Consider the following 14,590-nt stretch of genomic DNA (forward strand, 5'->3'; position numbering starts at 1 on the left):
ACAAATATTTTTACCAATAATGTGACAAATATGTTCCCTAGTTCCCTTGTACTACATTACTATCGATAATGACATCCGACTTTTTTAAGCGCGAGTTATTTTAAAATATTACTAGGACGAGTTGCCTATTATAATTGATCCGAATTTTCTCAATTGACGAAACCGCGGCAAATCTAAATTTATGGTCTGATAAGATTATGCCATTTCAACGATTTTCTAGATCTAGACGACAGCCTAAATGGATATTCAAACAAATTCTAGCAGATAATATTTCAAAACGCCCAGCACATCCTGCAAAAATTGTCAAAGTAAGTTAGACAAATGCAAACGATAAAAAAGTGAAAGGTACTGTAATGTCAGTAAATGCTGTTTCTGCTGATGCTGTATTCAGCTAATGTGTTGGAGAATTAAGTTCATTTGAGATTCAGTAAATCATTGAATGGTTTTCTTTTTGTAGCATGTATCAGGACCTTTAGCAGATGGAAGTGTTGTAAAAGAAATCAGCGATTTTGAAGTGTACATCAAAGCCGTCTTTAGTCCAGAGTCTTTGAATGAAATCAGAAGGTGTTTTACATATCCACTCTTAAGATTTTTATATAAATTACCATTTTTTTCACATGTATACTGTATATGATGCTACATGTACAAACGACAAGAAAATTATAACTCCTAGTATGACATTTTTCTCAAAGCTGAAATTTAGGATACAATTAACATGATTAGGTCTGGCACAATCTCTTGATTAAGCTATTTTATCAGACTTTTTCTCAAATGTGTTATTTTTTCAACATTTGCAAAAAGTCGCACCTTGGTGCAGTGGAAATATAAAACTTTGAACTCTTCTGAATACAATGCATGTAAAAATCATTCACTAAATTGTGTCTCCTTGAGAGACTTTGTACTCAAAATTTTGAAAGTTTTGGGGCTATTGATGAGTGACCACACAGTTATTTCCTGAATGAAATTATAAAGGAGGTCAGTTATGGCCAACAGGATAATTGATTGGTAAGAGTTCAGCACTGAGAAGCAATCATACTTATACCCATGCCTCACCGCACGCAAAGTAGTGGACAGTTACTCAAACAATAGAAATTCATATCTTGCTTAAATGTATTCAACAGCAGCAATGTTAGAACTTTCTATGATTTAGGTTGTTTTCTGATAGCCCATTGCACATAATGAATAGTCAAATATATGCGACTTTTTGTTTTATTCTTGCAAAAAACGTTTTTGTGAAAAACTGCATATAAATAGCTTTATCAAGCTATTTTGAATAGCTTAATAAAGCTATACAGCTTAATCAAGAGATTGCGCTGGACCTGATGATTAAGGTACAATATACATAATACGTATAAGTAAACTTTTTGTCTTCTGATTTTAAATCCTGTGTTTTATTCATTTTACCAGGCATGTTTAGACATTTTATGTTTTCTAATTTTTCTCTTTTTAGCGAATATGACTCGGAGTTGGACTGGAGTAAAGCTTTGATTATTTTGAACAAGTACACTGTAGAATTCAAGTCCCATGAGGAACTAGTAAGCAATAGTTAAGATATAACATTTATTGGAGTTCATTTGTTACTCACACAATTTGCAATAGCCCCTTAATTCTCTAAATCTGTCTGCAATGTTATTTTTTTTATGAGTCAAAAAGTATTTTTGAGTACTTTTAGTACTGTCTAGTCAGTAACATACTAGCCAGTTAACAGCTATTTTTCCAGTTAGTTTCTAGTCAGTTTACATCACTGCAATCAGGAAACAGAGATATACTACACTTACATATCAATTTCTGTTTAAAAATTCTTACTTTTATATACATATTTTTTTTATTTAGAAATTTTGTGAATTCTACATCAGAGTGGAGAAATTCCAAATATGGGATGTACAAGAAGCCTTTGATCTAAAAGAAGGTGTCAAATTCTGGTAAGTATTTCAAAAGTAATGATTATTAGAAAGGAACTTGGTATTCTGGTTTCTCCTAAGGAGTAGATGACCAGTGTAGATTTTGATGTTGAAAAGCCAGGGTCAGAGTACTTTAGAATTGATAGTTTTTGATAGGCCTGAATTTAGATATTTCATGTTTGAAACCATATTGGAGGCCCAACAAGTGAATTTTCCTCTTTGAGCAACCAAGTATATGCTCAAATGACAGAAATGATATGGGCAAAAAACTTTAAAATACTAAAAGTACGAATTAAAGAAAGCTTGTGTTAAATTGGTAAAAAAAATTGTGTTATCTTCACCCAATAACTCAGTATGACAAGTTTAAATTGGTTGAATAATGAAGGAAATCTGGCTTGTACATGTATACCTCCAATTTATGAAGAACAATGGGAAATAACTCTTGCTAGATTACAGGGCTAGACAAATAGCATTGCCCGACGCCCGGGACAACCATTTTTGGTTGGTGGGCAAGTAATTTGATAACAGGTACCTGCCCGCGGACAAGTGCTTTTCCAATTAACAAAAAAAATCATGTACGGTACTCAAATATCTTTTGTGTAAGGCAAAAAAAAATTAATTTCTTGGTTCTCAGGCCCTCCCTCATCTCTTCCAAGGGTGCCTCATTGACCATTTTTATTCAATAAAATATAAACCAAATCACCTCCCTCATCATTTTTTGAGGTTTTGTACAATGTAAAAAGCTGCCTCATCATGTTTTGGGGGCAATAAAAAAGAAAAAAAATGCCTCCCTCCCTCATCATATTTCTTGAAAAAAGGCCTGAGAACCAAGTAATTAACTTTGCATGGCCTAATCACTTTTAAAGTATCATGAATCACAGCAAAGCACCTGTTTTCACCTGTTGTTGACCACTGCATCAGCTGTACATACATACATTGAATAGTCGGAACTCCTCTAGAATTTACCCATTAACATGTTAAAATATGCAGATGTCGTAAAACATGGAGTTATCGATGTCGTCAAAAACATTGTGTGGGAATTTAGACATTTATTGTTTTGGATACAGATGCTAGTGATATTAAAATTGTTGTCGATTGCTGTTCCCTGGCAATCACACAGCCATGATGTCGATCTCTTAATGGACATGAAGTTGCTAGTGTTTGTTCTGTTCACAGATCGTGTTGTATGTAGATATACATGTAGGTTTTATGAAATTGATCACTGTCCGATATTTTCACCCTTTTCCATGAAATTAATACAACATATTTTTTTTTTTAAAAAGTGTAATCTTATTGCAGAATTTTGAGGAAGAATACTCCTTAAAATTAAACATTTTCCTCTAAATTTATCTGTGGAAGAATTTCGTGATTTTAGATCTAGGATGGTCTTTGTGTAGTGTTTAGGTGTCTCACTCAAAAATAATTTAATATCCAATACTTCAATTCTGTGTAATTTAAGAAAAAGGTGGGACAAGCATATTTTTTGGTAGGACAAGTAGTTTTATGATGGTAACCTGTCCTAGTTCAAGTACTGCAAAATTCTATTTGTCTACCCCTGCTAGATTGTAGACTAACAAAAACCATCCATAGGAAGATATTGGCTGTTCAATACCTTGAAAACTCTTTGCTTGACAGGCTTTAAACTTACACTTCTTTCCATCAAGAATTAGATGATTGCTGTATATTTGAGGTCACCAGGTCAAAGGAAGGGGTCAAAGTGGACATCCCGTATTCCGAATATATTGACCGCTCAGTATCTTGATACACTGATTCTCAGGATGTCTCCTTTTGCTTATGAGATCGAACTGAACAAACAAAGATACTTACCATCAATATCTCAAGAACCTTTTCCTTGACAAACGTCAAACTTGGTAAACTTGGTTACCCTTATTGGGAAGATGGCCTCTACTGATTTTTAGAGCACAAGATTAAGCTAGGGGCATACTGTAGTATATGCTTCTCAACCAATGTTATTTAGCTTGTTCATATTAATATGAAGAAAGTAAAGTTCACATGGCCAATACCATATGCTTAATTTGCTTTCAATTAAAAAGAAATAGTCATGAATGCATACCGGTATTTATTTTAAGGTGTAGTACCTTTAACTTTGGAGTTCTTGCAAAGGTAACATGAATTAAATGATTTGTCATGTAAGTTTCATTCTCATACAATCTTACACTGAACATTTTAACACATGATAAATTTTATTGCAGCATGGACAACACAGCTGTCCAGGAAAGGGCAAAGGTCAAATGGGATGAAATGAGGTAATCTACTAGCATCAAAGTATCAATGAGATTCTATTGAGTAAAAAACTGAAAACAGAGAGTAAAAAAAATGATTTTATTTAAATTATTTATTCATAATGAAAATTACCGTATAAGTGGAAATTTTAGCGAGACACAAATTTAGCGATATCTACCCAGAATCTGGTATTTTATTTTTAGCAAGAAGTAATTTTAGCAATTTTAAATGCTTACTAAAGTAGCTATTACAAATAATACGCAATTAATTCTTAGGGAAATTCAATATTAGAGATGTCAGCACCCTTGCTAATAATGCCAAAATTAAACCCCCGCTAAAAATTCTACTTATACAGTATGATCAAATTAACATAGAAAGCACTTATATTGCTTTAAATCGCAATACTGTAATTAATAATCTGTTTATGGTGGCACGATGCTACCTCTGGTAATTAATAAAACCTTACATTCCACTACCATTATACTTAAGCATTTGTAAAAGATTATTCATATTTTTGGATTCAATACACTATATTTCTTTTAGTGAGTGTTATATTTTTCAAATAACTTTGTCTATTATAGGAGCTGTCATTCTGAGAGTTTTTCCTTGACCCAATTCCTGGAAGCCATGATAGAAAATACCTCAACACTGAGCCCTAATCCCAAAGGAAGTGATTCCCTGAATACACCACCCACTCTGGAGGAATCCCAGAGCTCTACAGTCAATAGTAATAATGTCATTTCCATTTAAAAATCTGCCTGAAAACAAAAATACTGATAGGTCAAGTGTAAAAGGAGATATTAATCAAGTTTAGGTTTTTTAAAAAAGTGTTTAATATAAATAATCTGGTTTGATAAAAGAAACATTTATTTGTTCAATTTTTTATTTGGATTTAACCAATTACAGATATAGCAAAGTAATTTCAAAGGTTTCAGTGTCTTGGTTATAACTGAGTTTTACTGTAGTTGAATGTGTAATAGAATGATTGTTATGTTATTACAGATGCTACTGAAGGAAGACCAGAGAATAACCTTCAATCAACCTTTGATCCATGTGAATTTATTATCAGTAACTCCCATCAGAAAGAGTTAGAGAATATAAAAGGTTTGCTGTTCTAAATAGGCAAATAATTTTCAAACTTTAAACTGATTCAACTTAAGAAATGATAATGAACATATATACATTTTCTCATTAAGAAATAAAAATTGCAAATACAAAAAAGAAAAAATATCATCATGGAGAGAAGAATTATAAAATGTTCCAATCAGGTTACCTATAATAAATATTATTTTCTTTGTAGAGTGGGAAGAGAATTACATTCCCACCCAGTCTGAGAATGAATCTCCACCCATGGACATAACCAGTTATCAGCCATCACAGGTTGTAGGCAGTTCTGATGACATCCAACCAGGTCTGCTCTTATATTCTCTCACTAAATTAAAACTAACTTCAGTTCAGTGTTAGGAATATCTGAATGACGCGAACGTTTCATGGCTTTGTTTTGTTTTTGAACATTTCTTTATTTCATTGTGATGTTCTGAAGAGTATTTTCACAGTCATGAAAATAATTCATTGTGGATGGATTTCAAACTGAGGACTGTAAATCAACTATTATTAGTGTCATCTTTTATTTGCAATTCGTCAGTTTGAAATTAATTTGCGACAATTAATTTTCATGACCGAGGAAACATTCTCTACAAATACCGTATAAGTGGAAATTTTAGCGAGACGCAAATTTAGCGATTTGTCCTTAAAAACTGGTCATTTATTTTTAGTGAAATGTTATTTTAGCGATTTTAAAATGCATATTAAAGAAGCTATTACAAATAAAACGCAATTAATTTTTAGCGATATTCAATTTAAGCGATCTCGACACCCTCGCTAATAATGCCAAAATAAAATCCTCGCTAAAAATTCTACTTATACGGTACTTAAGGAAAATGAATGGTTCACAGTGATTAATATTAGGGAGTTAGAGTAGGTCGCGGATCTTGTGGATATTTCTTGTACGCGAATAAAAGTTGGTTTACAGTAATTGTGGAAGAAAAAGTTTTATTAAATAAAAGTTTTTTAGCTCACCCCAACGATTTCTATTTTTTACTCACAACTATCGTTAAATTTGTCTTCACATTTGGTTTTGTATTTATATTTTGCAGGCCAACCAAATCAGGATCAAGAAAAGATCACAATAAACACAGATAAAAAGAAGTCTAAAGAAAACAGAATGGCTGATAAAGTAAGAACAGTTTTTAGCTAAGCTCAACTAAGTTGGGGGAGCTTATGAAATACCGTCAGTGTTGGCGTCCCAGGTTAAGGTTAATTTTTTTGGAGCAGTTTTTTTTTTAAGTACTTCTATGTCCTATATTGATAAGACGCTTCTTGTGTGTTTCATTGTACCAGCCAAGGTTTCAGATGCTGCATTTTCAGCAAAGGAATGCCCAGGTTAATGTTTTGGAGAAGGTTTAACATTTTTGGTGCAGTTTTTGGTGTAGGTCTCATTTCCAAGTAACTATAAGCCCTATGTTGACCAAACTTGCAAGGATGATACATCTTAAGATGCACACTACCAGGCTTGCTTTGGATGCTGAATCTGACCTACATTTTCCGGATGAGTGAAAATGTTAAAGTTTTTGGTGTAGGTCTCATTTCCAAGTAACTAAAAGCCCTATAATGACCAAACTTGCATCGATGAAACATCAAAGGATGCACACTACCAGGCTTGCTTTGGATGCTGAATCTGACCTACATTTTCCGGAAGAGTGAACAGGTTAATGTTTTTGGTGCAGGTCTCATTTCCAAGTAACTATAAGCCCTATAATGACCAAACTTGCATTTATGATACATCTAAGGATGCATACAACCAGGTTTGCTTTGGATGCTGAATCTGACCTACATTTTCTGGTTGAGAGAACAGGTTTAAGTTTTTGGTGCAGGTTTCATTTCCAAGTAACTATCAGCACTATGTTGAGCAAACGTGCATGGATGATACATCTAAGGATGCACACTTATGGACTTGCTTTGGATGCTGAATTCAACATACATTTTCCAGATAATTGACCATGCAGGTAAAAAGGTATGGATGCAAGTTTTAGGATAGGTCTACTGCAAAGTAACTGCAAGTCCTATCAGATCAACATGATCAAATTGCATAAATTTTGCATTTTTGGATATACACCTTTAGAATGTTGTTTAATTTTGTGACTTTGCCTTACTTAAAGACAACATTCGTTGAGGTGAGCTCTGTAATCTCTGATTACCTATGTTTATATGAGCACTGAAGAGTTTTAGCTAGCCTAAGATTAAAGCTGAAGTTACTCTTCAGACACCTTTTGTCCAGTGTGTGTCTCAATATTATTGACCTATGGTATTTCCTCAAGAACCACTGGCCAAGCTCAAGCAATTATAGCTCAGAGAATCTTTGAATAAAAAGGACTCAAAACATTGCTTTAAAAAAGAAGAGTATTTCCCCCTTCAAAGTGGAAATAATCTGAATAGGCATGGATATGATGAATCATTTAAAAGGTCTTTACTCAAGAACCGTTTGGCCAGCACACTCCTGTTAAATTTGTTTGTTCAGAGGGCAGGTTATTCAGTTTTTATCACAGTAGTCATGCATGTTACAATTTATCACTTTTTGAGTACATGTACATGTATTTTGCAATTTTGAATTGTCTTGGATGCATGCTTTTCTTTTCATTTGTCACGATTTCTAACAGTATACAGGCTTTTTAAGAACATGACATTATGATAGAAGGGCATCTGGTAAATGATTTCATTTTGTAGGAGACAGCCAAACCAAAGGAGAAGGAACAGACATCTCAACAAGATGCATCACAGCAGTCTAAAAATAAAAACAATACAGAGGTATGTACTAGTCCAAGTGATGCCATTGTTGGAGCTACACAAGAGTTTATCCCACAGCTTGGCTATGATGACATGATGGGCACTGCCCCTTTTTCGCCTCATCTGAGTCCAAATAGCACTGGAGAACAGAAGAGTCCTGCTAATAATTCAGGCAACAGTGTGTTATTTCAGGAAACCTCTCCCATTCTTATCTCCAGTTCTGGTGAGACTAATAAAAGCTCATCAGAAACGCCTAGTAATAGTGGAAAAGGAAGTGAGGAAAATCCGAAGTGTTCCTCTGATGAGCCTCAGTTTCATCTTGAACCGCCTATTATTAGTCCAGAGACTCTGGCAGATAAAAGTCGGGAAAGCCCACGATTGCAATACCTGACTCGATCTGCTAAGAAAACATTTCAGGACCATTTTGAAATGATGATTGAAAGTGAAAGGTTGAAGGTTCTAGCTGGTGACAAACAACCGAGGAGCAGGAAAAGATTACTGGATGAATCAAGTGAGGAAGAAACAGTGGACAAGAGGAAAAAATTAAGTGATAATGACACAGCAGTGACCGAGGAGAAAAATAGTGAAAAATCAAATAATGAGGGCAGGAAAAGTTTTGTGTCTAATATGATGGATAAGTTTCTGAATTTTGTGGGCAGAAGCCCTGATTCTAGTGGTGAAAAAAGTACAAATGTGAAAGACAGAAATTCTGTGGATTTAGAGGAGAACATTCTAAACTTAACAAATTCATTTTCTGGTGAACTGTGTGAAGCGTCTCAGTCTATATTGCAGTCAAGTAGAAAAGTTAATATAGAAGGAGTTCTAGAGGAAAGAAAAAGTGACTCACCTAAAAAATCCAAAAATTCACTCAGAGTTACAAGTGAGAGAACTTTTACTGTGAGTAAAACTGTTCAGGGTGGAAGTGAGGGTATTAAGGAGACAGAGGGGGTGATCTTGATCAGTGACAGAAGCATGGAGGGTGACAGCCAAGAGGGTAAGATTCAGATACTAGTACAATTACCAAAGGGACCTAATTTTTTCGCAGACCAAAGTTATTCTCCAAAAAATATCTGATGTTACACAATAAACCATAAGGGTATTTTTTATTAAGTTCTATGAGTCAGAGAACCAGAAGAGCTATTGTGATAGTAAGGTGTCAAAGCTACAATAATGTACATGTATTTTTCAATTGTTTTGATTTGTATACATGATACATAGATGTAAAAAGTTGTGACTTTTTAAACATGTCTAAAATTCAGCTTCTATCTACAAAGCCTTTTTAGCTAGAACTCGAATAAAAGTAATTGATGACCACAGTTTTAAATTAAATGTTATACTAATAGTCAAGATTAAGATTTACAACATTGAATAAATTATTGAATCATAAAAAATCTTTCTACGCTATTTTGTAGTTAGCCAACAGTCCTTAATACCTGTTAATCCTGAAAGGGAGGCCAAAGACCAGACAACAATGAAAGAACAAGATCAAGGTAGGACAATCATTACATGTATTAGTTTTGTAACATTGCAAAGAATTCTTTAGAGCATATGGTCCTCATTCCTAATGGCATTTCTTATGAGTAAAAAAATTGAAAATGACATAAAATTTGTGTTCCAATATTGTGTATTTTCTTTTTAGAAATCTCATCCTCTCTTGGATCCGAGATACCTGTGGTGGTATGTATGATCAATAGAGGTTCATTACTTAGATAATTACATTTAGGGTTGGATAATATTTGATAATTTTGAAATGCATGTATGATACAATACTTTTTTGGTGATATCTAGAATTGTAAAAAGAAAAAATGTAATATACATATTTGGCTACGACAATTTTGATGTAAACCACTTCACATAATGGTTAATTAAATTAAAAAGTTAGCAATGTCAATGTGCACTTGTCAGTCATAGGCAACTCACAGAGCAAGGGAAAATATGCCTCATTTCTTAACGTAGGATCAGTAGTTGTTGAACAATTCAATGCCTTGTATTAGTGCACCACCCTTATTACAGTCTAATCTCACATACATGTTTTATATCAATGAAACAAATTCTGCATTTTATGCGAGTGCTTTGTATAGATTTTTGACTCGTAGACTTCAAGTCACCATAAAATCAATTTACAAATGAACTGTTGATCAAGAGTTTCTACATTAATTTCAACACCATAAAAATAAAAGTGAGCAATTTTGTTTCATAAGAGGTGCTTTTCTGAAAATTATGATACTTAACTCCTCTGTGACAAGTATATTCAGGAATTTAAGTTCTTTGGAGACCTTGTTCATTCATGGTTGCTCTTCTAAAAATATTTAATTTCCTGATTTTAATCCTCTTTTCTCAAAGATGAATTAACTGTTTTGCAGAATGAATGTTGTCAAATGTTTTTTTTTTAATTAACAGATAGTTTTACCAAAGCAAGTTGAACCACAGGATGAAATAGGACAGAAATTATACCATCTTAAATTACCACCTGATTTAAAGACTAGAATAATAAATTACTGGAAACAGTAATTCATATTAACAGTATTGATTGTTCATTGTGATTAGGGATGTCAAAATATTTATTTTCCTTAGTCGATCATTCGATTGCATTATTCGAACGATAGTCGACTATTCGGAAATTTTTTTTTAACTCATCGATAGCGTATTTATTACTCTAAAACCCTTTTCATAAATTTATGTGAAAAGTTACAGCAAATACTTATATAATGTATTACACACCGATATTCAAAGGAACATAAAAAATGTAAAGTAGGGTTAAATGTTGAAATGAAATTTAATTAATTTATAATTGGTATAAGTCCAATTATTAATTTTCAAGTATAGCGCTACATAATTTACCACAATAATACAAAAGGTCAGTAATTAAGAAATAATTATTGCGGTATGAAATTACGGGACTTTACATATGTACAATGTGGAAAATTATTGTGTTTGAGTTCTTATTCCTATGTGGACATATACATTAATGGTTTGAGAAATGATGCGTTTTCAAATTTTGAGATGAGAGTTTCTTTATTACCTCCTTTTCTTGCATTTATTTAATATTCGAATGTCGTTTCATTATTCGATCGTCGGTCCATTCGACTGATAGTCGAATAGTCGACTATTCGTTGACATCCCTAATTGTGATAGATTATTAATTAGATTTTTCAGGCTATGGCAACTTGTTTCTCTTTGCTTATTTATTACTGATGTTTTCTGTTTCATAGTTCTATGTTGCTTAGTTGCTCAGCAATATGTAAAGAATAAGTGACTATCATAGATCAAAGTATGCCAGTTGTCTATAATCAAACCTAAATTTTAAGTCAGCTCATGAAATGGACTTCTGCATAATTACTGTGTACAGGGAAATTTTAAGATGTTTTATCTTCACCCCTTTCGCCCTACTCATCATGCTCATAATTGGGCGAATTTAAAACAGGGTGAAAAACAAAGAATACTGTATAATTTCTTAAAGAGAACTGTAAATGGGAGAATTTTAAACAGGACAAAATTGTTTACTTATGTGAACAAGCAAAAATAATGGACAAAAATAATCCTGTATACACATGTACAGTACCTAACCATTGTCAACTTTAAATATTATCTGAAACTGAATATCAGGATACACTCTACATATACATTGTAACATGTATATCAATTTGAAATTTATGCTAAGTTGAGGAAAGTTTTATATACAAATGAAAGAAATGTAATATTAAACAAAATACATGTACATGTTTACCATGTGGTTTGATTCCAAGTTTTATATTTAAGTAGGATGTGTCAGGTTAAGCGTCAGTTTAAGGACGTTCGATCCTGATATTTTGAGCGTATTTCGCGCAGGTCCTTTATTCATAAAAATAAGGTTCATTTTTAGGTTCTAACAATAAAACTGAATTCTACAATCCAAATTAAACTATATTCAATGAAAAAAACGCGATTAAATTCCATTCAAGTAGAATTAAGCTAGGGACTATATTTTGTGGCGGAAGGTTTTTTAGACGAAAATGGTCAGTTTTTTTCCATTTGAACTATAACAGTACTGTTAATTTTGGATGCCTATTTTTCCATGCTGGTTGAACACAAGGGTGTTTTTTGCAGTGAAATATGTTATGCTGGTTCTGAAATATCTATTAAATTATTTCTTATGAATTCTATCAACAAAGTGTGACAAATATAGTAAATATATTCTGAAAATCCGGGGAAAAATTGAGCCAATTTTAACGTAAAATTCACACTTTTTTAGTAATATCTGAAAATGTACATCATATACCCCCACTTTTGATGTTCTTTTCTAAATATTCAAGATAACTTTGAGCTATTTGCTTAAAATCAGAGAAAGTTTAAGACTTTAAAATAATTTTCTTGCTTATTATATTTTCAATGCCGGAAAAATAACATTTTATTAGTGCAGAAAGGTCAAATAATTGATTATGCGAAGCAATTTGAAACTTTTTCTTAGTCACAATTTTTAAGTGTCTTTTTTTAAACAGACTTAGAGTTCATTTTGTTTCATGCTTTCATTGGATAAAAATATTGGAGGGAAAATGTCTAAGATGTAATTTTTAATTAAGACACAAATTTCAGTGCAGAAATGTCATATTAAATGTACTGTAGCGCTAAAAGAAGCATATTGACCCCCATTTTTTGATTTGAATTTTAATTAAGCTATGTATGTAGAAACTAAAAATATACTTGGCCAAAAAAGTTTAAGACTTTAAATATCAGGATCGAACGTTGTTAAGCATCAAGTTACATGTAGCATTGTAGCCCCTCTTTTCTCTGTTTTTGATGTTTTCTTCAGCTTTGTTCATTTCTTTTTCATGAAAATAATGTTTAATAAATTTATATTATCAAAATAATGTTGTTTTTTTTTAGTATTGTACATGTATAAAAAGTTACATAATGAATGCAAATTACATTATATATACTTGTAAAAAGAGCCAATTTTATAACACACAATGTTTTACCGGTACTTTATATAATTTCTGAATCCAAAGAAAGGGTTGAAAATACAATTAGGCTTATTTGTTAAAAGAGCAAGGATCATCCATTCACAATTTGTATTATCAATCTTAGAGCAAATATTTTAAATTCTGTGGTAAAAATTTACTGTCTTTTTCCTCTTTATACCCCTTGAAACCTTATAAATTATGATTTGTGTATTCGTACAGTAAAATTTTAAGGAATTTTACATGTACCCATCTTGAGTCCTCATAATCTGAATCTGGGATTTCTTTAGAATCTAACTCCCCTTTATATTGTAATATGCAGGGGAGAGTCAGAGTGCAGGTCTGACATATTATTGAAAAGTGGGAATTCAGCTACACCCAGCTGGTGTCAGGACTCTGCCTATCTTTTACAACTTTACTCTTCAGATCTAACTGCCAAGATGCTAGAGATTGGTGAATAGACAATTCTTCTACAACTTATGGATAATAAACACTGCATGTTATTGCCATTCAAATAGCCCTATCACAGACAAATGAGGTATCATTGAAGTAGGTTGCCTTAACACCATTTGACTTCTTTGATCATGACCTAAGCACACAAACAATCACTTGAACAAAGTGTGTGGATGGTGCTGTGAACACCATGCGCAAAGAAGTCAAATGGTGAAGATGCTTCATTTGTCAGTGATAGGGCTGTTTGAATGGCAATATCATACTAGTGATAACTAAGTTTTAGAAGAATCATCTGCTTACTGAAATTTTGCATCTCTGAATTTTGATCCCTCAGAATGTGTCAACTTAAAAGTGGTCACAGTGACCTACTTTTGGAATTTTACGATATATTGAGATACCCACTGGCTTTGAATCATCAAACTAAGTTGATCATTACCAAAAGTAGGTCATTGTGACCTTTTTTTGGAATCTCTTGTTATTTATAAATGCTAATTTAATAATTTAAGATAAGGGGCTTAGAATCATCAAACCTCTGTCAGTTGATGTTTTAACCAAAATGTAGGTCATGTTGACCTTCTTTTGAAATTTCAAGGTGTTATCTTAATATACAGGATACTTAGAGCCTTCAAATAGAAGTGATAGACTGTATAATTTTTTAGAAGAGTGATTCAAGGCCCCTTGGCCTCTTGTTTTTGTTTTTTTATTGGGAAATAACTGAATAATATTCATTCAAAAATGCTGGTGACCATATACGCATTACATCAAATTATACAGAGAATTTGAAACAATTTTATTGATACAATTCTATATTAACACTTGTAACATCATCAGTTACTCGTTCTAAGATCACAGTGCCACCATTATAAATAGTCTCTTTTGTTAATAGAGTGTCAATAGTTTGATCAATAGGTAACAGGCATCCATCATCACAAGAAAACAGTCGTAGTTTCTAAAATAAAAAAAACAAGAGGCCCATGGGCCACATCGCTCACCTGAGTAACTTGGGTGAAGCAGATCTTTACCAGATTCCCCCTCTTGCTATACCTATCATGCCCAACAACCCCCTTCCCTTTTTTATTTTAAAACTTTAGAATCTACACTACCCAAGGATGCTTCCATATAAATTTCAGCTTTCCTAGCCCAGTGGTTCTTAAGAAGAAGATTTTTAAAGATTTGTTCTATATATTTCTATGTAAAACTTGGATTCCCTAT

General features: G+C 32.7%; 2 protein-coding genes across 2 annotated transcripts in view; one reads left to right on the forward strand and one right to left on the reverse strand.

Annotated features, from left to right (window-relative positions):
* The first annotated feature begins 133 nt into the window (after nt 1–133).
* LOC134276663 (uncharacterized) lies at nt 134–10,533 on the forward strand. The gene is made up of 13 exons (XM_062758935.1): nt 134–308; nt 458–564; nt 1,451–1,535; nt 1,834–1,922; nt 4,115–4,168; nt 4,727–4,872; nt 5,148–5,249; nt 5,446–5,556; nt 6,302–6,381; nt 7,929–8,982; nt 9,401–9,478; nt 9,628–9,665; nt 10,389–10,533. The coding sequence occupies exons 1-13, from the start codon at nt 198–200 to the stop codon at nt 10,497–10,499; spliced, it is 2,166 nt and encodes a 721-aa protein (XP_062614919.1). The 5' UTR covers nt 134–197; the 3' UTR covers nt 10,500–10,533.
* Nucleotides 10,534–14,152: 3,619 nt separating this feature from the next.
* The window catches only part of LOC134276667 (AN1-type zinc finger protein 1-like), an 11,371-nt gene continuing 10,933 nt past the window's right edge, over nt 14,153–14,590 (reverse strand). Inside the window, exon 8 of the mRNA XM_062758941.1 lies at nt 14,153–14,327. Coding sequence (XP_062614925.1) covers nt 14,169–14,327 — 159 coding nt within the window. The 3' untranslated portion in view covers nt 14,153–14,168. The remainder of the gene's footprint in view (nt 14,328–14,590) is intronic.

The sequence above is a fragment of the Saccostrea cucullata genome, unplaced genomic scaffold (genome assembly GCF_032062105.1).
Source record: "Saccostrea cucullata isolate Sc308-1 unplaced genomic scaffold, CSIRO_AGI_Scuc_v1 ctg291, whole genome shotgun sequence".
Classification (NCBI taxonomy): domain Eukaryota; kingdom Metazoa; phylum Mollusca; class Bivalvia; order Ostreida; family Ostreidae; genus Saccostrea; species Saccostrea cuccullata.

Coding starts and splice junctions, on each gene's coding strand:
- LOC134276663 (XM_062758935.1), top strand. CDS start 198: ATGCCATTTCAACGATTTTCTAGATCTAGACGACAGCCTAAATGGATA. Junction 565..1,450: donor TCTTTGAATGAAATCAGAAG/GTGTTTTACATA, acceptor TTCTCTTTTTAG/CGAATATGACTCGGAGTTGG. Junction 4,873..5,147: donor CCAGAGCTCTACAGTCAATA/GTAATAATGTCA, acceptor ATGTTATTACAG/ATGCTACTGAAGGAAGACCA.